Source organism: Urocitellus parryii, chromosome 9 (assembly GCF_045843805.1).
Source record: "Urocitellus parryii isolate mUroPar1 chromosome 9, mUroPar1.hap1, whole genome shotgun sequence".
Taxonomy (NCBI): domain Eukaryota; kingdom Metazoa; phylum Chordata; class Mammalia; order Rodentia; family Sciuridae; genus Urocitellus; species Urocitellus parryii.
The window spans coordinates 52,437,838-52,463,300 of NC_135539.1; the positions used below are offsets into that span (position 1 = coordinate 52,437,838).

At 35.1% G+C, this 25,463-nt stretch overlaps 1 protein-coding gene across 1 annotated transcript in view; it reads left to right on the top strand.

The window, feature by feature from the left end:
* The first annotated feature begins 505 nt into the window (after nt 1-505).
* Nucleotides 506-25,463, top strand: part of Ccdc7 (coiled-coil domain containing 7) — a 106,159-nt gene continuing 81,201 nt past the window's right edge. The window contains exons 1-4 of the mRNA XM_026405166.2: nt 506-530; nt 4,641-4,969; nt 6,117-6,209; nt 11,833-11,916. Of these exons, the coding sequence (XP_026260951.2) occupies nt 4,691-4,969; nt 6,117-6,209; nt 11,833-11,916 (456 nt within the window). The 5' untranslated portion in view covers nt 506-530; nt 4,641-4,690. The remainder of the gene's footprint in view (nt 531-4,640; nt 4,970-6,116; nt 6,210-11,832; nt 11,917-25,463) is intronic.

Sequence of the window (25,463 nt, forward strand, 5' to 3'; positions counted from 1 at the left end):
CGATAACAGCTGATAATCAGAGCTACTCAAGAGGACACTGTCAAAGGCACGAGACTGCGTATGCCACTCAGTGTTCATTCCAGCCCATTTTATTTTACTTTTTTCTCAGAGACCCCTGGGCGGGTTTCTCACCAGGTCCTTGGCTTTCCGCGAAGCTGGAGCCCGGGCATCCGGGCATCCGCGGTTCTGGCGGTTTGGGCGTCTGAGCGCGTGCGCCAAGGAGCCCCGCAGCACGCGACCTTGAGGACGTTGCAGTCGCCTTGCCAAGGCGTCTAGGCAGGTCGGGGACCCGCGCCCTGCGGTTGTTGTTGCCGCCCTGGGACGGGACACAAAGGCCCGGCCTTTCTTTTCAGCACAAATGTCGGTTTGTAAAGGGTGGCGCCGGCGTCTGAGGGGTTTGTTGGCTTCCTTCCTCAAGGAAATCTAGGAAGCTCGCAATTTCCAACTTTATCTTAGACAGTTTCCCGTTTTAGAATCAGCCTCGCCGAAGTAAAACTACCAGTAACCCGGACTTGCAACCGCCTCTGCAGGTATTCGCCCGGGAGGGGAGCGGCGGTGAGGCCCTTTCCCCAGCCACAGAAGGTTTTCATTGGCTGCAAGGGAGGAGCGTCGGTCTTTCTCCCCTAGTTTTCCTGACGCGTGAAGCAGTTGGCAGCTGTGCTGATCTTCTCCCCTCCCCATCTCTTCTTCCTCTCTTGAAGCCGGGGGGGGGGGGGGGGGGGGGCACTTTACCGTTAACTATATCCCCAGCCCTTTTAATTTACTTTATTTATTTTTTTAATGTTGAGACCGGTTCTCTCAATTGGTGAAGCTGGACTCAAATTTGCGATACTCCTGCCAAAGCCTACCCAGCCCCTGGGATTACAGTGTATGGGCTTAGTCGTTTTTAAATGATGGAAGATCTAAGGCAAATCACCTATTTCCCTAAACAGTGCTTCTTGATCCATCCCTCCCTCCCTCCCTCCCTTCCTTCCTTCCTTCCTGTTTGATTAAAGGGTTTGAAATGAATATACAATTAATCCTGAAGGGTAAGACCACAAAATATTTGTGGTAATGGTGGAAAGTGATCAATAAACTTGGGCATAAAAAATGGTGATAAAAAATCTACCTTTTAAGGTTGTTAGAAGGACTAAATGGGGCTAAATGTAATAAATATGTAAAATTCTTATTTTCTTGCTAATACACCTCATGTTACTGTTTATTGTATTTATGTGAACTTCATGGGTGCATTTTTTAGACTGTATTCTTTTGCACCAAGCAAATGTTATATTCTTTTTTTACTGGTTTCTTGAAGCAAATCACATCTTACATCTCTGCCTTCCTGCCTGTAATCAGGCATACATAAAAACTTTTTTGTACCAATCTGAAGCAAGTTGCTCCATTTGTGTTAAAACTCCTTCCTTGTTTACTCAAAGATATTATCTGAACGTTTTACTCTCTACCAGACAACTTTCCATTGGATCATTTTCATCAGCGCATGTATGTGTGAGGGATGGATGCTGTAACAAAGTGGGGCTAAGTTGGTGGCTTGAAACAGAAGTTTATCATCTCATAGTTCTGGAGGCTAGAAGTCCCAAATCAAGGTGTTGGCAGGGTTGGTTCCTACTGGAGGTGTTTAGGGAGACTGCATCCAAAACTTCTCTCCTAGCTTCTAGTGATGGTTGGCAATCCTTGCTGTCCTTTGGCTTCTAAACACATCACTCCAATATCTGCCTTAGTCTTCACATGCATTCTTTTACATGTGTGTCTGGGTCCATGTTTTTTCTTTGGATAATAAAGTCACTGGATTAGGGCCCATTTTAATCTCATGAGCCCATTTTAACTTGATTACATCTGCAAAGACCCTCTTCCCACACACAGGTTCCGGAATTGGGATGTGAATTTAGTTTTTGGAAGGACACAATTCAACTCCAACAGCATACAAATATTCTTATATTTAAAAAAATCCCCTCCCTTTGACTACATATTTCCTCCCTCTAGTAAGAAACTGTTTACCCCTTTTTATAGTAAATTTTCTCTAGAGTGTGTATATTCACAATCCAGAGTCAATTATTTTCATTTTACCTTTCTCAGCATTTGACATAGTTCATCACTCATTCTTGTGTGATGTTTTCTTCACTTCGCTTTCAACATATCCCCTCTTAGTTTTACTTTATGGATAGTGGGCTACTCATTTTAAATACTGTTTCAGGTCCTCCTCTCTCTGACTTTGTTTTTTTCTTTGGCGATATAATTCCTTTAACACTTTTTGATGCATTACAATTATATAAGCTTAACTTTAGTTTCTGCATCATTTTTCTTATAACATTAATTTTACTTGAAGCATTAAGTCACAATTAGTGTGAGAAATATTTAAAAGTTGGGATGGAAGCCTGCGACTTAAATTTTATAAAGCACACATTTGGTATTGTCATCAACAATTTTCAAAAGAGCATTGTGTTCTTCCTTCAAATGATTTTTTTGTGGGACATTGTCATCAAATATCTTTCCTAACTCATATTTGACTACATTTAAAACTTATTTGGCAGCTTTGTTTTTAACTAACTATACTGTGTCTATGGGTAGTAATAAAGCAGTTGTAGTTTTTAGATGAAGTAAAAGTTTTCAGTGAAGTCAAGGTATTTTTTTGCTGTATTATTCACAATCCAGCAAGTATTAGCAAGTTGTATAAAATGTTTAGAATTTTTCTTTTTGAGAATTTTCTGTTAAGGCATGTATCTCTGGCTCCATTTGTGTGTGTTGGAGGAGTGGGTAAGCATGTGTATTTTAAAAACATTTCTTTGTAAATCATGTGCATGATCCTTTAACAGTTAAAATACAAAAAAAGTTCACATGCAGAAATGCAAATATTTCCAAATATTTTGAAAATTCACAATTATATCAAAAATTATTATTTTTTTATATTAGGGATTGCATCAAAATTCTTGAGAAATAGTAACATTTTTAAAAACCTTATTCAAAGTGATTTAATTAATTTTTAGATGATAAGAAATATTTTATTCAGGTATACTGCAATAGATACCAAAACTATTGCAGTAAGGGAGAGATCAGGCTCAATTCTGAATTTTTATAAACAAAATGACTTAATTTATAACATTAGTAATTCCTATCATTGGTTTTGTGTTTTATTCCCTACAATAGCCTGTTATTTGGTGTTGATATTTTACATAGATATGCTGATAGAATTCCATCATCTTTTATTATGATTTTTGCCAAATGAAATCTTTTTATTGTCAGATTCTTCAAATTTTTGGGAGATCCTCTCAATACTAGATACTGACTTTACAAAATTTGAATTTATAATGTTTAGTATGTTATCAACAAAGGCAGGTCTATATTTTCTCATTTCCTTCTAGAGGAAGCTTGTAGTCCTTGAAATCCCTTGGCTTGCCCATATAACACTCCAATCTCTGCCTGTTCCCACATGGCTTTTTTTAAAAGTAGTGAAACTAGTCATTTGATTTAGGACCCACCAGTGTTCAGTAAGACTTCAGCTTGGTTATATATGAAACAACCAGTTTTCAAATAATGTCACATTTATAGCATTAGGGATAGGACTCAAAAACATCTTTTTGGGAGACATAGTTTAAGGACCACTAGGTCTAGCTTACATGTGGTGAGAGTCAAGTAGCAGAACTGATGTTATTCTATTTCAATTTGCCATTCTATTCACAGTTTAATGTTCATTAGGAGGAGCCATTATTCTGGGATTTGTAATCAGTTTTGGAGGGAGAGAGGAGTAGAAGAATGAAAGTCAAGGGTCTATCCAGTCTATACTTCTTATCTCAGAGTAATGATGTATATTAGGGGCATGAATTAGATTAATATGGGGAAAAGGTAAGAACAGAATTTGATTTTTTTCTAAATATATTTCTTCACTATTGCCTCTGCCTTCTTTCCTCTTGCATTCTCATTCCAAACAACACACAAGTGCTCCACTTTTTCAGTTTTTTAAAAACATATTGTTTGTTGTTAGGAACATTTTCTTCTCCATTTTGTAATTTCTCTGGAGTTGGTTTTGGGATTTGCCATTTTCATATGAATTGATAATTCTTCCGTCATTTAAATTCTGAAATATTTTAATTTATTTGCCCCCACATGAATAAAATACAAAATACTATAAAGTGTATAGATAAAAATGTCAACACTCTGAAAGCGAATAGTACAGGAAAGAAACATGATTTGTAGCAAAATTGATCTATGATGAAATTTTAAACTTAATACTAATTATCTTTATGATTCGTAGCTGTTAACTAACTTCCTTGAGTTCAGTTTAATTAGATGTAAAATTGGAAGAGTGAGATATATATATATGTATATATATATATATGGTATATTTTAGTTTAAACATGATGAAGCTTTTACTGTTATAGTTATTACACTTAGGTTTAAATAACTACTTTTTGTAAATTAGATACACTGATAACTATGTTCTTTTTTCATTGTTTTATTTAAATAATTATAACTCAGAAGAGTCAAAAGTGTAATTGTAGTTCCTAGAAGTTGCTTGATGTATTCTGAACAAATTGCTAAAATATCAGACCAATAGAAACATATGGTTTGATTAGAATGACTCTGTTTTTATTGATTAATTAAATGATGTACAGATTTCTATGAATGTCTTAATGTTTTATTCTCAGGGAGAAATTAAATTTTTCATCTACAATTTGGAAGCTAAATTGATAACAAAATGAAGTCAGCAATCAATCTGTCATCCAATAGTAACAAATTAGCAAGTGCTCCAGAATTGTCTCAGAAAAAAGGACAACTTAATTTACCATTGTTACCTAATCCAAAAGAAAAACATGGTGCAAAATCAGTACGTGATAAAATTGAACCAATGGTTCTAAGATCTCCACCAACAGGAGAATCCGTTGTACGCTATGCTTTGCCCATTCCATCAAGTAAGACAAAGGAGTTAATAGCAGAGGATGAAATGATCAGGAAGATTACCAAACATCTGAAGGTGGTAAGACACTTGCTGGTTCCCATGTTGGGAAGTCCCTATAATGACTCCTGGGTTTGGTGATTTTCTAGGAGGATGCATAGAACTCAGCATATAGTTATACTGTTCGTAAGATTTATTATAGCAGACACATGAAGGGAAATCTAGAGGAAACCAGGTCCAAGCTTACAAGAATCCTCTCCCTTTGGAATCATGCAGAACATGTTTAATTTCTCTAACAATGAATTGTGACAACACAAGTGAAATATCTGCCAGGGAAAATCATTAGAAATTCAGTGCCCAGAGTTTTATTGGGTGTGGTCACTTAGGTGTCTTATGTCTAGCATGTACCAAAAATTCCAATCAGACAAGAAAATCAGGTGTGCAGCATAAATCATTGTTTGTACAAACAGTTTAGGGATAGGAGCTACTCATTAGTGAACAGTAGGAAGCTTTCTGAAATTCACCTTATCTAATGCTAGGCTAAGGCCACCTTTGCAAGCGGAAATTCATAACAACACACTTTTGAGTCTCATGTCTGCTATGTTAACTCTTCTCTACACTTCAAAATTAGTTCATAGTGTTGGAAAAGTAGCCCTTGTTCTCTGAGATTTTTTTTTTTTGGTATAATGATTCAGAATTGAATTGTAAAAGTACCAAATATATGTGAGAAGAATGAGGAAGAATACAATATAGTTTGTCAAACTTCCACAATACTAGTTCAAAGTTTGAAGTGTTAGCATAGAGAAATTCCTCTAAATCTTTATTGATTTCTGTCTCCACATTTCTATTTTCTTACGCCCTTCAGAGAAGAAAGTCAAAACATACTTTGAAGAAAACCCTACTTAATGCTTCAACCATCATGTATGTACACATCCTTTCTCTTTCAGATGTTTATCAACACAGAAATGGTAGCCAGGGCATCTCTCCATTGCTAGGGAGTAAAATCAAGGACTATTCCTTACGGCTTGATGATATGTGATGGCTTGATGATATGATCTTGATGATATATGATGGGGCATGGAATGGAAAGTTTAAGATTATAACACTGGCAGAAATGTCTTACCGCTAAAAAGATCCTGGCATTATTGGCTTTACATTTACGTTTTACATTTAATATAATTAATTTTAAAGTATTAAAATATTTAATTTGGATTGTATTTTTTCACAGGTTGTTTCTAATTTAGAAGAATCCTATGGATCTAGTGTTGAAGATGGAGCAAAACCAGTAGCAAAGCCTGGGGAGAAAGAATTATCTTTATCTGTAAGTATATAACCCTAATGTAGAGAAATTAACACTGAAAAGTGATAAGGTTTTCTTTTTGCATCCACATATGTTCTCAGAATGAATTCCCTATGCATGAAAACAATAGTTTTGGAAAATTTGACAGAAGTGTACTAGTTTTTTCATCCCCTGTCAACCCCTATCTTAAAGTTTAATTAAGGTATATCTTGAGTCTACTTTTAATAATAATGCTTCTCCTATTTAATTTTCAAGGATGGACTTGGTGTCAGTTTGAGATACATGTTTTGTATCAAAATATTGAGAAAGTACTGGAAAGGTGTTTCTATCTTGCTAAAAAAAGAATAAAGGAGGTTATTGAGTTTTAACAAATATGTTCATTCTGAATATTGGAATAATTCAACTATTAAGATAATTATATGGTTTTTCTCCTTCAGCTTATTGATGAGTTATTTTACATATTTTTTAACATTCAACCATACTTCACTACACTTGATACATGGAGTAATACTTTTTAATTATATAATTAGTTTTATTTTTATTAGGGATTGAGTTTGATTCTGTGTAATGATATACTTGAATCTTTCAACCATGAATTTAGTTTTTCTCTCCATTTATGTAGGTCTTGTTTGATTTCTTTCACCAGCAAAAAAATTATATCCTTTAGATACTGTAGATGATTTCTTTAATTATACATTGATATTTTATGTTTTTTGAAATAATTATAAATGGCATTTAATTTTATTTCCATGTTTTGTATGAGTGTATATACATGATTGATTTTTATATGTTGCTTTTGCATCTGATTTTGTATCTTGCAACTTTGTTCAATATACATTTACATTCTAGAAGTTTTCTATAGATTACTTGGAATTTTCTGTATAGATAATTATGTCATATTCAAAGGAGAGTTTTACTTCATTCTTTCTTTGCAATCTGAATGCTTTTTATTTTCTTAGCTTGACTTCTGGTGCTAGCAGTGGTTTCCAGTATTGCATCAAATGTAGTAAGAGGAGATATCCTTGCTGCATTCTACTGCTAGCTTTTTCAGACAGGGTAAAAGAGAAGTTTCTGGGTTGGCCCCACCAACATAACACTGGTATGTTGTGGGCTGCCATCTGTATCTACCAGAGAGATGGTAAAAATTTGCTCTCCATTCAACCCTACTGACAATACCTTGAGGAAAATGGAATGCCAGTTTTTACTGCCACACTGTTTTTCAGACCTGCTGACATTCAGGAGTGGTGGTGAAGAATGCTTTTTGGTATTTGACTCAGATAAGTATTCTCAGAAAGGTTTGTATAATGCTGGAGAACTCTGTGTTTCAATTTGGACAATATATCTTAGACTATCTTCAAGTTCAATCCATTTTATACTGTCTGATTGGCTCTTAAGCTCCATCTGATAATTTTTTATTTTAAATATTATAATTTTCATATCTAGGATTACCTTTTGGTTTCTTTGAAGATATTGTTACATCTCTTCTGCTATTTTCTACACCTCTTTACCTATTCTATTTTTCTTTCTTGGAAAATGCTTTTTATCAATAATAGATTTTAAAATTTCCTTGATTTCTTATTCTAATGTCTAGGTCATCAGAGTGTTTTCTTATACTGTTTTTTCTTTTGATTATGGATTACATTTTTCCTGGTTTTCATATATTTTATATATTTTTGTATTGAATTCTGAGCATTATAATATTCTGAAAATTGGGAGTGGAGATATAATTTATTTTCTGGAGAATGCTTATTCTTTTCTTTGGCATTTAGACTGAAGAGCTAACCATTTGCACTCTCCTAAGAATTGAATTGAGCTGGAACCATTAACTTTTAATTTAATTGATTCTCATTTGATTTCTATAATCTACAACCTTTCCTTTTTGTTGCTTTCCTGGAAGGATTGATTTCTTTGATCTTGCCAGTGTTTGAGCTGGCAGGAGTTTGGAATTCAATTTTAAATAGGTTTGGTTACATTTTGGTTAAATCTGGCAGAGCTTCAAATGTGACCATCACAAGAATATACAGAGTAGAATTTCTCTTATTTTAATTTTTTCTTTTTTTGTCGTTTATAGTCACTACTATAATCAAAATCTGAAACATTTCCACTATCTCAAAAAGCTTCACTATGCCTTTTTGTGTTCAGTTCTTTCCTCCTATCTTGATTCCAGTCATTGGTCCTTCAAATAGTTCTGCTTTTTTGAGAATTTCATATTAATAGAATCACATAGTATGTAGACTTGCTTATTCAGCTTTTCCCCCTTATTACATACATCTTGGAGATTTATTTATGTTGTTGTATTCACATATCAGTAGTTTGTTCCTTTTATTTTGAAGAGTGCTACATTGCATGCCATACCACTATTTGTTTATCTACCTACCAGTTAATAAACAATTTGTATTGTTGAATCCAGTAGCTATTTTGGCTATTATGAATGAAACTCTATGAACATTTGTATATAATTCTTTTGGAGAACATATGTTTTATTAAGAGTTCAATTAGAAAAAAATAGAAAAAAAAGAGTTCAATTAATAGTTTATACTGTAAGTGTATGTTTAACTTTGTGAACAATTTCTGAACTGTTTCCTAACAGGGCAGTATCATTTTGAGTTTCTAAGAGCCTGTATGATAGTTCCAGTGGTACCACCTTGTTACCAAACTTGATGTTGTCAGTCCTTTTAATTTTGGTCATTCCCAGTGGATATGTAGACATCCTTTTCTGCTATCTTCTTAGAAAAATTCAAACGTGGAGGGATCCGTGGGAGAAACCTTGTTGGGTTGAATTTGTATGGTTGAATCCAGTAGCTATTTTGCATTTGGTACTTTTTCTCATTCCTGTTCATCTATCAGGCTGACTGACTGTCAAAGGCTCAGTTGATATTTCTTCATTGCTTCAAATTCTGTTTGTCAATGCCATGTTTGGTTTTAGACTGTATACACTGGGTCAACTACCATCCTATATCTACTATGGCCCCATTAGGTATGGATATGGCTTTGGTTCTTTGTTCATTTATAAAGAGCTTGTCCTGTGGAATTCAGTTCTTGCCTTTTCAATATCCTCAAGGAAAAACATGAAGATTATTCTTTTTCTTTTCATGATATCAACACTGGAGTGAAGACCTTTTGTGTCTTCTTACATCCTAATTTTAAGTGGCACTTTTGACTGCTTTATAGCACTACTGGATGTTTTTGACAATAATTTACTTTTGTTTCTTTGGACTGATTGGGACACATGATTACCGTTATTGGTAAATGAGGCTAAAAATTTATCATCATTATTATCATTTTATGTATGTATTACCATGCCCAATAAAGTTAAATTTCTATTAGTAAGGAAGAAAAGAAGAGTTGATATATGATAGACCATTATAGTCTGAATTATTATATAATCTACTTCTCACAACATCTACTATTGTCATTATTCTCGATTATTTCAGTGTTCATGCAGAAGAGCTTTCCAAATAATTTAGCCTTTATTCCATTGAATTTCTTCCCCCCAGTGATTGTATCTTCTATCCAACTACTGAGAAGTAGCATTCTCTAATCCTTGTCATTATTAGTGTTTTATAATTAGAATTTCAATCATCTAATCTATAGCCACTACCTCCTATCTTTCCTACTTAGTACATTTAATATTCTGAGTCCAGAAATTCTTTGATTTCACTGGGAGCTGTAATCTGTTGGTTCTACTCCCATTTTATTGGCCTTATGTCCTCTTACCCAGCTTTAATTGCATGATTCATTATTATTAACACTTCTTTTCACATGTATTTAACCCTCTTGCCCTGTATTGTCTCCTTTTTAGATGTTATTTGGTTAAACTGCAAACTTAGTGAGACTGATCTCCATCTTCTGTGTTTGTGCACTTGAAATATGAGTGTATGGAAAATCTTAAAGTATGCTGGTGGTCTTGCTTTATATTTTTGATTAGAAACTCTAATCTGTGCATTTCCCACTCTCTTGGATGATTATTTCAGTTTTTTTTTCTCTTTGAGTATGTTTAAAATGTAATGTTCAAGGAATATACCATTCATGGAGAACCATTCTGTGAGAATCTTAACTGTATATGTGCATTTAATACTTGTTTATCATGGGTCGGTTTTCTGATTTATAAATCACTGTTCCTACTACAAAAGCTTAAATTGTTGTGATGTGTTAATCTGTAACTATTTTCTTCCTCAAAGTTTTCTGTTGCTTAATAGGTAAAAATGAAGACTACAGTTTTTTCTAAGTGTACTTTTAGTCAAAAGTTGTAGTTCACATTTTTTTTTTTAAATTTTGTGTGATTTTGGTGATTAAACTCAGAGCTTTGTCCATGCTAGGTAAGCATTCTACCACTGAGGTACAGTCCTAGTGTCATATTCACTCTCTAACAGAAAGAGATATTGTTTTCTTTTTTTTCTTTTTTTTATTGGTTGTTCAAAACATTACAAAGCTCATGATATATCATCTTTCATACATTTGACTCAATTGGGTTATGAACTCCCATTTTTACCCCAAATACAAATTGCAGAATCACATCGATTACACACTCACGTTTTTACATAATGGCATATTAGTGACTGTTGTATTCTGCTGCCTTTCCTATCCCCTACTATCCCCCCACCCCTCCCCTCCGATCTTCCCTCTCTACCTCATCTGCTGTTGTTCAATTCTCTCCCTGTTCCCCCCCCCCCTTTCCCCTCAATGTTTGTGTAACATTGAGGGTCTCCTACCATTTCCATATGCTTTCCCTTCTCTCTCCCTTTCTCTCCCCCCACTCATCTTTGTTTAATGTTAATCTTTTCCTCATGCTCTTCCTCCCTGTTCTGTTCTTAGTTGCTCTCTTTATATCAAAGAAGACATTTGGCATTTGTTTTTTAAGGATTGGCTAGCTTCGCTTAGCATAATCTGTTCTAATGCCATCCATTTCCCTGCAAATTCTATGATTTTGTCATTTTTTAGTGCTGCATAATACTCCATTGTGTATAGATGCCATATTTTTTTTTTATCCATTCATCTATTGAAGGGCATCTAGGTTTGTTCCACAGTCTAGCTATTGTGAATTGTGCCATTATGATCATTGATGTGGCAGTATCCCTATAGTACACTCTTTTAAGATCCTCAGGGAATAGTCCGAGAAGGGTGATAGCTGGGTCAAATGGTGGATCCATTCCCAGATTTCCCAGGAATCTCCATACTGCTTTCCAAATTGGCCTCACCAATTTGCAGTCCCACCAGCAGTGTACAAGTGTACCCCTTTCCCCACATCCTCACCAACACTTATTGTTGTTTGACTTCATAATGGCTGCCAATCAGAAAGAGATATTTTTAAGTTATACACACAGTGGTTACATTTTTTAGACCACCTGAAATTTCAGGAGAGTAAAGCTGGGCTGTTGGATTTTCTGCAGATGTGTAGAGGAGAATGAGAAGAGGAGAATCAGTGTGTCATTAATGGACCAATTCCCAGATTGTACTTTCTTCCACATTTTCTTTCTGGGAAAATTTGCATTTGAAGCATGGTTTCTTGCCTTACATGTTTGAAGGAATATAAGTTACATAAAAATTGAAATATTTTCAAAATATAGTTATGTGTACTAAGAAAAGTATGCAAATGGATTATGAAAAATAAAAGTAACTTTCTGTTTTGTTATTTTTCTGAAAGGTTGGGGATGATATGAGTTCGTTCTTGGTAAATTGTTCACAATTTGCAGTTCAGCTAGAAGAAGCAGTTAAAGAAGAACATGATGTATGTATTCTGTGTAAACTGCAAAATGTAAAATATTAAAACTTTCATTGCTTGGTGAAACTCGAATGTGATATACATTTAGCAATATTAGCCTAGATTCAATATGAGTTATAAAAGGCATTGGAAAGCATTATTTATTTTCCTTTATTTTTCACACAGACATTTATATATCTGAATTTTTCTTTTATGTAATAAATTGAGTTATTTGTATTTTCAAATGTAATATATTTTATTTTACTTTGTAAAAATAATATGCTATGAAACTATTTTCTTGATTCTCAGTAGATTCATTATTAGTATATAGAAAAGCTATTAATTTTTATGTTATTTTTTACCTGCTACTTTGCTGAATTTATCAGCTTTAGAAATCTTCTGGTGCAGTTCTTTTATATGTTTGTTTTATTTTCTGAGAACAAGATCATATCATCTGCCAACAGTGATGGCTTATTTTTTCCTGCTTGCATCCCTTTTATTTCATTCTCTTGCCTAATTGCTCTGGCTAAAATTTTAAGTACTATATTGAAAAGGTATGGTGAAAGTAGATATTCTTGTCTTGTTCCTGGTATAAGGGGAAATGACTTTGGTTTCTCCTTAGTATGATTTTGTTTTTTGGGTTTGCCATATATGTAGCCTGTATAATGCTTATGTAAGTTCCTTCTATCCCTAGTTTCTTCAGGATTTTTATCATGAGTAGGTATGGAATTTTGTCAAAGCCTTTTTCTGCTTCTGTTGAGATGATTATTTGGTTTATGTTATTGGCTCTATTTATGTAGTGTATTTTTTTAGACAATTCTGTCTTTTAACTGAGGAGTTGAGACCGTTTACATACAGTATCATTATACACAGGTATTTATAATCTTGCCATTTTGATTTATTTCTGATGTTTTTATTCTATCCTTATTCTCATTTGTTTACCTAGAGGCTGCATGACCTCTGAGTGTCTCTGGGCATGGAGGTAGTGACAATACCAGTTGTCTCTGTGCTGGTTGGGAGAACTGTATATTTAGTCTTTCCCCCTACCCCATAATCTAACAGAGTTCTACCTCACAAACTGCACAAAATTCAGGGTCTGATGCTTCTTCATACAAACTTCATTCTGCCTACCTGTAGTACAAATGTAGATGACTTCAGTGGTTCCATTGTGTGCCTGGGCTCCTACGAGCTCTCTGGAGGCCCTGAGGGAAAGGGCCTATATTATCTGTGGCCCAGCAGCCTGATTTATCCTTGGCCCTGGTGCCAGGGCCTATGAGCTCCTTAGTGAATCCTCTTGATAGATTTCTCCAACCTGGGGGCAAATTAAGTTCTGTTGGGCTGTGGCATGTGTATAAATGTACTACACTTGGACAGTTTCAGTGCCCCACCTCCTCTTTGATTGCTTTGCTCCATTCCCTTGCTGGTGGTGGGGCTCAGGAAATTTTTGACTCATATTGATCCCACTACATAAGTTAATTAGATGCCTGGCTTAAAGGCATTTCCCATGTAAATATTTGCTGGTATCTCTAGGTGGGACAAAACTATGTAAATGTAATCATTTTAGAGCTGCCAGTTTAGGCATTGTATTTATAAAATGACTGCCTGCTCCAATTCACCAACAAACTGAGAAAAAGAACACTTTTCATGCATCAGCACACTTTGCAGCTTCTGCTCCAGCTTAATTTGGTGTGCATTTCATTTCTACCAGTGTTTCTGAGGCAAAGGTGTTAGCTTTGCCTCTGTTTCTTTGTTTTTCACACCTTCCCCAGATTTTTCCTGACATTGCAGGTGCAGGTTTGGGATTGATGAATTCTTTCTTGCTTTCTGTTTTAGTAACCATAGTCTTAAGCCTCTGCTTATCTATAATTGTCCTTCATTGTGTACTCTTTGTCACTCACCTTGCTGCATAGCTATTCTCTGATTGTTTTGATTCCAATTTCTGCTGTATTTGCCTGCTGCAGCAGAAAAAAGTAGGATTTGCAACCTGCAACTCCACCATCTGTAAGCTCCTATATCATGGTTTTCAATGACATTTATCAACTTTAAAATTTATAGACATTTAAATAAATTATCTTACTTATTGTAAACATTGTGGTAACATTTTTTTTGTACACATATCATTGGTTCTTTAGTTATATTTTTTGTAGGAATTTTTAGGATTGCTATGTTGTTATGTTTTGTTATGTGTTAAAAAAATTATGGGCCAGGTGTGATGGAGCATGCCTGTAATCCCAGTTGAGGCTGGAGGATGACAAGTTCAAAGTCAGGTTTAGCAACTTAGTAAGGCCCTAAGCAATTTAGCAAGACTCTGTCTCTAAATTAAAAAAAAAAAAAAGCTAGGGATGTGGCTCAGTGGTTCAGTGCCTCTGGGTTCAATCTCTGGTATCAAAAAAAAAAAAAAATTATGGGAAGTCATTGTTTTTGTTTTTGGCTGAATTTCTGCATCAGGCCAAAACAGACCAGAGCAAACCAAACTAGAATGCAACCATTTGTTGTGGGTACTATGTAATCAAATTGAACTTTAAAATTAGCCGGCTTAAAAACAGAACAGGAGATTTACACAACCATTTAAGAGATCCAAACAACGAGTAAAGGCTAAACAAAGGTAAAAATCAATAATTCTTTCTATGAAAGGTGAGGTAAATTTGTGCTACCCTAAAATTGGAGTTACTCTTAAGTTGGAGAGTACCAGCAGGCAAATACAGAGAATCACAACTTACAGGAGCAGAAACTAATTAGCAAAACCCTCCCCAAACATGAAATATAATTGGTGATTCTCATTGTGGAAAACATTAGGGATACCCATTATCAATGGACACCCACACTTTTAGGAATTTTATCTCTAGGAATTCTACCAGATTCTTACCTGAATGACAGAGATAATTCCGCTTGAACTTCTGACAGAAGAGAAAGAAACCTCTTTGAAATTTTCTTTCATTTCAGTTTCATTGATTTTAGCTCTGATTTTAATTATTTCCTGTCTTCTTCTGCTTTTGGTATTGATTTGTTCTTTTTTTAGGACTTCATTGATTTATGCCCTATTATTTGTTTTCTTTTGGTTACTTCACATTTTTTTGCTCTCTAGGTGGAAGCTTAGATTTTTAAATTTTAGGTTTTTCTTTTTTAAAAAATATGTACATTCAATGCTTGCATGAGTAGTTTTCCATCATGGTAATGAAGTTCCTAAGATAACTAATTATAAAGGGGAATGGTTTTTTTTGAGTCATATTTTTAGATGTTCCCATTTATGATTGATTGTCCCCCATTTTTTTAGGCGTATAGCAAGAATATATGGGTAGAGCAAACCACTTACATTATAAGCCAGAAAGCAAAGGAAAATAAGAAAGAGAATAGGCTAGAGTCCCATGATCCCCTTTGGGAATACATCCCTAATGATCTAAGCCCTCACCAAGTAAAGTTCCCACCAAATCCTCAAAGCACCACTACATTAATGGACTACATTAATGCTGTAAATGTCTCTCTATGCACAGATCTCATCATATCTCACAATTTTAATGTCATATTTTCTTTGATTCAGTCCAAAATATTTTAAATTTTTCTTAAGTTTTTTTTGATCCATGCATTTTTTAGAAGTATATTGCTTAATCTCCAAAAATCGTGGAATTTTTCAAGCTACCGTTCTGTTACTGATACTAGCTTCATAGAATGAGTTTGAAAAGGTTCCTTCCTTTTCTACTTCATGGAACAATTTGAAGAGTATGGTGTAAGTTCTTCTTTGAAGCTTTCATAGAACTTGGCTTAGAATCCATCTGGTGCTGGACTTTTCTTTGTTGTGTAGGCTTCTGATAGTATCTTTTCTTTGTTGTGTAGGCTTCTGATAGTATAGGCTTTTGATACAGTGAGGGATCTGTATCAAACCAATCTTTGTGTATAAAGAAACAGCTGCATGAACATCCTTAATAACTTAATGTAGCAAGATTAGCTCTAATAATTATGAATAATTTGTGACTTTACCAATTTTAAAAATATCAGTGTAGGTAGGGCATTGTCTCATATTATTAAAGTTAAGAAAAGGTCTATTATGTTAAATTTTTTTTAGAGAGAGAATTTTTAATATTTCTTTTTTAGTTTTTGGCAGATACAACATCTTTGTTTTTGTATGTGGTGCTGAGGATCGAACCTGGGCCACACGCATGCCAGGCGAGTGCACTACTGCTTGAGCCACATCCCCAGCCCTCATGTTAAATTTTTTATTGAAATAAACTATTGGCTGTTGAGCTGATTTATTTATGGCTGTCTGTCTTATTTTAGGAATACTTACCTTCAGAGTCATTTTTTGGGATTGGCTTATTTCGCTTTCCTAGCTTGTGACCTATGCTGGGTTCACAAATATGACTATTCCAATAACTTAAGAAAATAGTGAAGAAAGCACTCAAACACACAGAAGTACTTTTCAAAATTCAGGAAGGCTCTCCAACCTTAAGGGTCTGTGGAAAAAGAGTAAGCCACTGAAATTCTTTATTCTTATATAGGGGACACACAATGGGAGGTTCTGTGGAATATTTTATCCCCCAAAGGGCAAAGGGATAAGATTACAAAGGAACAGGTGAGTGTAACTCAACCTCTTAGGTAATGCCTACTCTTGGAGCCATGCCTCATTATCTGAGCGGAGGTAAAGCCCAAGTTATTGTGGGGTGTAATAGTTGTTCAGTATCTCTTGCTCAGTACTTAAGGGTGTGTATTTCCAGAGTGGCTCCCGACAGTTTCCAGTGGTTAGAGTAGCTTTTAATTTTAAATTTATTGTTAATTTTTAATTTCATTTTGTTATGATTGGATAGAATGCAAGGTATTTTCTCTATTTTTTATTTATAAGTAATCAGTTATACATGATAGCAGAATGTTCTTCAATTCTTTTATTTATGGCTTTCCAAAATAGGAAGTACACATGCTAAATAAGACTAGAGAGGCTAAATGGAGCACTAATTTTGACTTTTCTGGTTGTACCTAAGTAGGGTTATACCATTTGTGCAATCATACGTGTACCTAGGGTAATAATGTCTGTCTCATCCCACCATCTTTCTTACCCCCATGTCTCCCTCTGCTTTGCCCTATCCAAAGGTCCTCCACTTGTCCTGTGCCCCCCCCACCATTATGGATTAGCATCCACTTATTAGAGAAAACATTCAGCCTTTGGTTTGTTGGGATTGGCTTCCTTTGTTTAGCATGATATTATCTAACTCCATTTATTTACCTGCAAATTCCTTAATTGTATTCTCTTTTAGCACTGAGTAATATTCCATTGTGTATATATACCACAGTTTCTTTATCCATTTGTCTATTGAAGGGCATCTAGTTTGATTCCACAGTTTGGCTGTTGTGAATTATGCTGCTATGAACATTGATGTGGCTGTGTCACTGTAGGATGATGTTTGTAAGTCCTTTGGGTATAGACCAAGGAGTGAGATAGTTGAGTGAAAGTGTGGTTCCATTCCAAGCTTTCTAAGGAATCTCCATACTGCTTTCCAAATTGGTTGCACCAATTTGCAGTCCCACCTGCAATGTATGAGTGTACCTTTTCCCCCATATCCTCATCAGCCTTTATTATTGTCTATATTTTTGATAACTGCCATTCTGATTGGCATGAGATGAAATCTTAAGAGTAGTTTTGATTTGCATTTCTCTAATTACTAGAGATGTTGAACATTTTTTTCATATATTTGTTGATCAAATGTATATCTTCTTCTGAGAAGTGTCTGTTCTGCTCCTTAGCCCTTTTGTTGATTGAGTTGTTTGCTGTTTTGGTGTTAAGTTTTTTGAGTTCTTTATATATCCTGGAGATTAGTGCTCTATCTGATGTGTGTATGGCAAAAATTTTCTCCCAAAATGTAGGCTCTCTTTTCACCTCATTGATTGTTTCTTTTCTTCTGAAAAGAAGCTTTTTAGTTTGAGTCCATTCCATTTATTAATTCTTGATTTGATTTCTTGCACTTTAGGAGTCTTGTTAAGGAAGTTGGGGCCTAATAACATGATGAAGATTTGGACCTACTTTTTCCTCTATTAGGTGCAGGGTCTCTAAACTAATTCCTAGGTCCTTGATCCACTTTGAGTTGAGTTTTGTGCATGGTGAGAGATAGGGTTTAGTTTCATTTGGCTGCTTATGGATTTCCAGTTTTCTCAGCACCGTTTGTTGAAGAGGCTATCTTTTGTCCACTGTATGGTTTTGGCACCTTTGTCTAGTATGATATAACTGAATTTATGTGGGTTTGTCTCTGTCTTCTATTCTGTACCATTGGTCTACATGTCTATTTTGGTTCCAATACCATACCATTTTTGTTAGTATAGCTTTGTAGTGTAGTTTAAGGTCCAATATTGTGATGCCTTCTGCTTCACTTCAGTCTTCCTGCTAAGGATTGCTTTAGCTATTCTGGGTCTCTTATTTTTCCAAATGAATTACCTGATTACCTTTTCTTTTTTTTAATAAGGAATGATATTGGTATTTTAATTGGAATTGCATCGAATCTGTTTAACACTGTTGGTAGTATGGCCATGTTGACGATATTAATTCTGCCTATCCAGGAGCATGGGAGTTTTTTCCATCTTCTAAGGTCTTCTTAAGTTTCTTTTTTAGTGTTCTGCTGTTTTCATTGCAGAGTCTCTCCTCTGTTGTTAAGTTGATTCCCAAGTATTTTATTTTATTTGTTTTGAGGCTATTGTGAATGGGGTAGTTTTTCTAATTTCTCTTTCAGAGATTCATCACGGATGTACAGAAATATATTTGATTTATGGATATTGATTTTGTATCTGCTACCTTACTGAATTCATTCATTAATTCTAGAAGTTTTCTGATAGAGTTTTTTGGATCCTCTATGTATAGAGTCATGTCATCAGCAAATAATGATAGTTTGAGTTCTTCTTTTCCTATCCATATCCCTTTAATTTCCTTCACCTCTCTGATTTTTCTGGCTAGGGTTTCAAGGACTATGTTGAATAGAAGTGGTGAAAGAGGGCATCCTGTCTTGTTCCTGTTTTTAGGGGGAATGCCTCCAATTTTTCTCCTTTTAGAATGATGTTGGCCTGGGGCTTAGCATAGATAAACTTTTTTACAATGTTGAGGTATGTTCCTACTATCCCTAGTTTTTCTAGTATTTTAAACATGAAAGGGTTCTGTATTTTGTCAAATGCTTTTTCTTCATCAATTGGTATAGTCATATGATTCTTATCTTTAGGTCTAGTGATGTGATGAATTATATTTATTGATTTCCTTAGGTTGAACCAACCTTGCATCCCTGGACTGAGCCCTACTTGATCATGGTACACTATTTTTTTTAAATATGCTTTTGTATGTGACTTGCCAGAATTTTATTGATAATTTTTGCATTGATGTTCATCAGGGATATAAGTCTGAAATTTTCTTTCCTTTATGTGTCTTTGCCTGATTTTGGTACCAGGATGATATTAGCCTCATAGAATGAGTTTGGAAGGGTTCCTTCCTATTCTGTTTCATGCAGTAATTTGAGGAGTATTGGTATTAATTCTTCTTTGTGGGTTTTGTAGAACTCAGCTATGAATCTGTCTGGTACTGGACTTTTCTTGGTTGGAAGGGTTTTGATAGTGTCTTTTGTTTCCTTGCTTGAAATTCATCTGTTTAAATTGTGTATGTTCTCTTGACTCAGTTTGGGTTTATCATATACTTCTAGAAATTTCTCAGTGTCTTTTAGGTTTTCTGTTTTACTAGAGTGTACATTTTCAAAATAGTTTCTAATTGTCTTCTGTATTTCAATAGTGTCTGTTATGATATTTCCTTTTTCATCACAAATTTTAGTAATTTAAGTTTTCTCCTTCTTTTTGTTAGAGTGGCTAAGGGTTTGTCAACTTTATTTTTTTCAAAGAACCAGTTTTTTGTTTTGTCAACTTTTTGAATTGTTTCTTTAGTTTCAATTTTATTGATTTCTGCTCTGATTTTAATTATTTCCTTTCTTCTACAACTTTTGGTTTGTTCTTCTTTTTCTAGGACTTTGAGCTATAATGTCAGGTCATTTATTTGTTCACTTTTTCTTCTTTTAATGAATAACCTCCATGTAATGAGCTTTCCTCTTACTACTGCCATCATAGTGTCCCAGATATTTTGATAAGTTGTATCAGAGTTCTTATTTGACTCTAAGAATTTATATCCCCCCTGATGTCTTCTGTTATCCATGCATCTTTCATTAGCATATTGTTTAGTCTTCAGGTATTGGAGTAGCTTCTCTTTAATTTTTATCATTGAATACTAATTTCATTTCTTTATGGTCTGATAGAATGCAGGGTAGTATCTCCCTTTTTTTGTATTTGCTAAGACTTGCTTTGTGGCATAACATATAGTATAATTTGGAGGAGGATCCATGTGCTGCTGAGAAAAAGTGTATTTGCTCATTAATGGATGGAATATTCTATGTATGTCTGTTAAGTCCAAATTATTGATTGTATTATTGAGTTCCATAGTTTCTTTGTTTAGTTTTTGTTTGGAATATCTATCCAGTTGTGAAAAATGTATGGTTAAAATCACCCAGTATTATTGTGTTGTGTTCTATTTGGTTCTTGTATTTGAGAAGGGTTTGTTGGACATATACAGATGCCCCATTTGGGGTTTATCATATACCTCTAGAAATTTCTAGTGTTTTTTAGTTTTTTTTAGATTTTTTAAACAATTTATATGATTGTTATGTCTTGTTGATTCCCTTAAGCAGTATGAAATGTACTTCTTTATCCCTTTTCACTAGCTTTGGTTTGAAGTCCACTTTATCTGATATGTGGATGGAAATGCATGCTTATTTACATGTTCCATGTGAGTGGTATGTTTTTGCCCACCCTTTCACCTTCTGCCTGTGGATGTCTTTTCCTGTGAGATGAGTCTCTTGAAGGCAACAAATAGTTGAATCTTTTCTAAAATCCAATCTATCAATCTTTTTCTTTTAATTGATGAGTTTAGGTTATTTACCTTTAGGGTTATTATTGAAATGTTATTTGTATTCCTGGACATTTTGGTTTAATTTTGTTTTTTTAACTTGACTTGGTTTCTCCTTTGATTGGCCTTTCCTTTAGTAGAGTTCTTCCCTTTATTGATTTTCATTTTCTCCTCCTGGAATATTTTGCTGAGGATGCTCTGTAGTTTGGGCTTTCTCACTGTAAATTCTTTAACTTTTGTTTGTTATGAAAGGCTTTCATCCTCAAATGTGAAGCTTAATTTTGCTGGATGTAAGGTTCTTGGTATGTCATTGTTGACTGTATTTGCTCTCTCATTGTTAGAGTGATCAATTTCTGCCTATATTTGCTCATTTAGGTCATTCTTTAATTCACAGATCATTTTAATCATGTATGTTCTGAACTCCTTCTCTGACATTTCATTAACTGCACTGTCCATGGGTTCTGTTGTTTTTTCATGTTGTCTATGTGTCTTCCTTTCTTGCAGTGCAGATCTGAGGTATTACAGTTCCTACCCTATAATATTATAGTATCTGTGCAGATTATCTGTACCTCATCTTGGTGTTGGGCTTCCAGACCCTGCCAGTGACTCTGGATGGATGCTACTGGAATTATAGGTGGTAGCAGCAATTGTGGAGGTAAATCAGGATAGCAGTGGGGGTGTCCCAAGATGGATGCAACCTCTTTCAGAAATGAGGCTGAAAGGGTGGGCCTTACAGTGGCTTGGGCTGCCTGTTCTGAGATGCTGCTGCTTTTAGACCCTATCTGTTGTCACAAGGTGAAGACTACTGCGTGGGGAGGGCTATGGCAGTGGCTGCAGTGTCCCAAGGTGGAGGCAGGTTAGGCCTGGGCTCCCATGAGCTCCTGTGCAGGTACGAGGGGCAGTCCTGGGCCAGGGACTGAGCTCTGGCATGGGTCTGCTGGTCGGCAGGGGTGTACTGGGCCTAGCCTGGGCCTGGGTTCCCATGCAGGTTGGTGGAGGCAGTCCTCAATATCTTTTAATTTAGAATGGCAGTTTAATATTTTTCTCAAAAAGTTTGTAGGTATTACTCCATAATTTAACAGTACTTTCCCTATTTAATTATTGTGTGTCTAATGTTGCTTTTTCTCACTTTTATTCAATTTTCATCTTTGTTTTTATCAGTACTGTTCTAGATTTAGCAGTATTAGCAACTACTGATGTGGAATTTCACAGGAACTTAGGAAGCCACTGTTCTCCTAGTTCTTAGTGGTGTACATAATTGTAGAACTCAAGCTACATTGAGTGTTTGAATCTGTTAGTGTTTCCCATCAGTTTTCGGGGCAGAAGAGTGGTTTTATGAACCTCAGAATCCACTTAATAATGCAAAGAAGGATGTTATTCTAAGATAGTGTGACTTAATGGATATTATTTCCTAAACCCTTATATAGCTGAAAATATTTTTCTTCAAACATGGATATTTATTTTATATTTATTATATAAAATATATATTAGTTTATTTTCTGGAGGGCCTCATATTTTTTTGAGTAGATCTATGCATTTTATTATTTAGCTTAGTGAATATCAAACTTTAGCATAAAAAATAATCATTTAAAGGAACAGATGATTGCTGGTGCTTCTTCCAGAATTTCTGATTCAGTATGTTGGGGTGGGGCCTGAGGTTTTGCTTTAATAAGTAGCATGCTTGTGTGGTGCTGCTACTATTGGTTGTGGAGCCACTATTTTTGAACCACTGATGTAGAGTCAATATTGAAGCAGAGACAGTATAGACTAGTCTATATTGATTCATTGTGAATAACATTTTTCCTCTATCCAAATGCTTGTAGAAATATTTTTCTTTTAATAGTGCAATTCAAAACTTTTACCCAGAGGTGAAAGTGTGGGGATAGGGGGTAAAAGATCTAATAATTTCACATTAGATTTTTAAGGAATAAGTATATTTTAATCTGTGTAATTTTTTTCATATATTTTTAAAGCTCCCAAACCAGTTCTTTGTATTTTGCATAAAAAACAAAAGTGGCAGTAAGATATTTTCTATCTTGATATTTTAGTTCCCTTAGCAAGAAAAAATTGTATTGATAGTATTGAAAGGTAATGCTTTCAATTATTTAACTTGCTGTTCTATGAAGAGAAATATATGCCCTTTGGCATATATTTTTATTCCTTACCTATATTAAGAAAATATATGAAATGACTCATATGGATTTTTTGGGGGCCTCTTAATATAGTTCTGTAAGGGTGTAGAATTACTTTTTATTCTTTTTTTAAATTTATTTATTTATTTTTTTATTATTGGTCTTTCAAAATATTACATAGTTCTTAATACATCATATTACACGGTTTGGTTCAAGTGGGTTATGAACTCCCAATTTTACCCCGTATACAAATTGCTGAATCACATCAGTTACCCGTCCATTGATTGACATATTGCCTTTCTAGTGTCTGATGTATTCTGCTGTCTGACCTATTTTCTATTATCCCCCCTCCCCTCCCCTCCCCTTTTCTCTCTCTACCCCTTCTACTGTAAATCATTTCTTCCATTTGTATTATCTTGTCTTACCCCTCCTTTCCTCTTATATGTCATTTTGTATAACCCTGGGGATCGCCTTCCATTTCCATGCGATTCCCCTTCTCACTCGCTTTCCCTCCCACCTCTCATCCCTGTTTAATGTAAATCTTCTTCTCAAGCTCTTCGTCCCTACCCTGTCCTTGTTGACTCCCCTTATATCAAAGGAGTCATTTGGTATTTGTTTTTTAAAGATTGACTAGCTTCACTTAGCATAATCTGCTCTAATGCCATCCATTTCCCTCCAAATTCTATGATTTTGTCATTTTTTAATGCAGAGTAATACTCCATAGTGTATAAATGCCACATTTTTTTATCCATTCATCTATTGAAGGGCATCTAGGCTGATTCCACAGTCTTGCTATCGTGAATTGAGCTGCTATGAACATCGATGTAGCAGTGTCCCTGTAGCATGCTCTTATTAGGTCTTTAGGGAATAGACCGAGAAGGGGAATAGCTGGGTCAAATGGTGGTTCCATTCCCAGCTTTCCAAGAAATCTCCATACTGCTTTCCAAAGTGGCTGCACCAGTTTGCAGTCCCACCAGCAATGAACAAGAGTGCCCTTTTCCCCGCATCCTCTCCAGCACTTATTGTTGTTTGACTTCCTAATGGCTGCCAATCTTACCGGAGTGAGATGGTATCTTAGGGTGGTTTTGATTTGCATTTCTCTGACTGCTAGCGATGGTGAGCATTTTTTCATGTATTTATTGATTGATTGTATGTCCTCCTCTGAGAAGTGTCTGTTCAGGTCCTTGGCCCGTTTATTGATTGGGTTATTTGTTATCTTATTGTCTAATTTTTTGAGTTCTTTGTATATTCTGGTTATTAGGGCTCTATCTGAAGTGTGTGGAGTAAAGATTTGTTCCCAGGATGTAGGCTCCCTGTTTATCTTATTGTATCTTTTGCTGAGAAAAAACTTTTTAGTTTGAGTAAGTCCCATTTGTTGATTCTAGTTGTTAACTCTAGCGCTATGGGTGTCCTATTGAGGAATTTGGAGCCCGATCCCACAGCATGTAGATCATAACCAACTTTTTCTTCTATCAGATACCGTGTCTCTGATTTAATATCAAGCTCCTTGATCCATTTTGAGTTAACTTTTGTGCATGGCGAGAGATAGGGATTCAGATTCATTTTGATGCAAATGGATTTCCAGTTTTCCCAGCACCATTTGTTGAAGATGCTATCCTTCCTCCATTGCATGCTTTTAGCCCCTTTATCAAATATAAGATAGTTGTAGTTTTGTGGATTGGTTACTGTGTCCTCTATTCTGTACCATTGGTCCACCCGCCTGTTTTGGTACCAGTACCATGCTGTTTTTGTTACTATTGCTCTGTAGTATAGTTTGAAGTCTGGTATCGCTATACCGCCTGATTCACACTTCCTGCTTAGTATTGTTTTTGCTATTCTGGGTCTTTTATTATTCCATATGAATTTCATGATTCTTTTATCTATTTCTACAAGAAATGCTGTTGGGATTTTGATTGGCATTGCATTGAACTTATAGAGAACTTTTGGTAATATCGCCATTTTGATGATGTTAGTTCTGCCTATCCATGAGCAGGGTATATTTTTCCATCTTCTCAGGTCTTCTTCTATATCTTTCTTTAGGGTTCTGTAGTTTTCATTGTATAAATCTTTCACCTCTTTTGTTAAGTTGATTCCCAAGTATTTTATTTTTTGGGGGGATATTGTGAATGGAGTAGTTGTCCTCATTTCCTTTTCAGAGGATTTGTCGCTGATATACAGGAATGCCTTTGATTTATGCGTGTTGATCTTATATCCTGCCACTTTGCTGAATTCATTTATTAGCTCTAATAGCTTCTTTGTAGACCCTTTTGGGTCTGCTAGGTATAGAATCATATCATCTGCAAATAGTGATAATTTAAGTTCTTCTTTTCCTATTTTTATGCCTTTAATTTCTTTCGTTTGTCTAATTGCTCTGGCCAGTGTTTCGAGGACTATGTTGAACAGAAGTGGTGAGAGAGGGCATCCCTGTCTTGTACCAGATCTTAGAGGGAATGCCTTCAATTTTTCTCCATTCAGAATGATGCTGGCCTGTGGCTTATCATAGATTGCTTTTACAATGTTGAGGTATGATCCAGTTA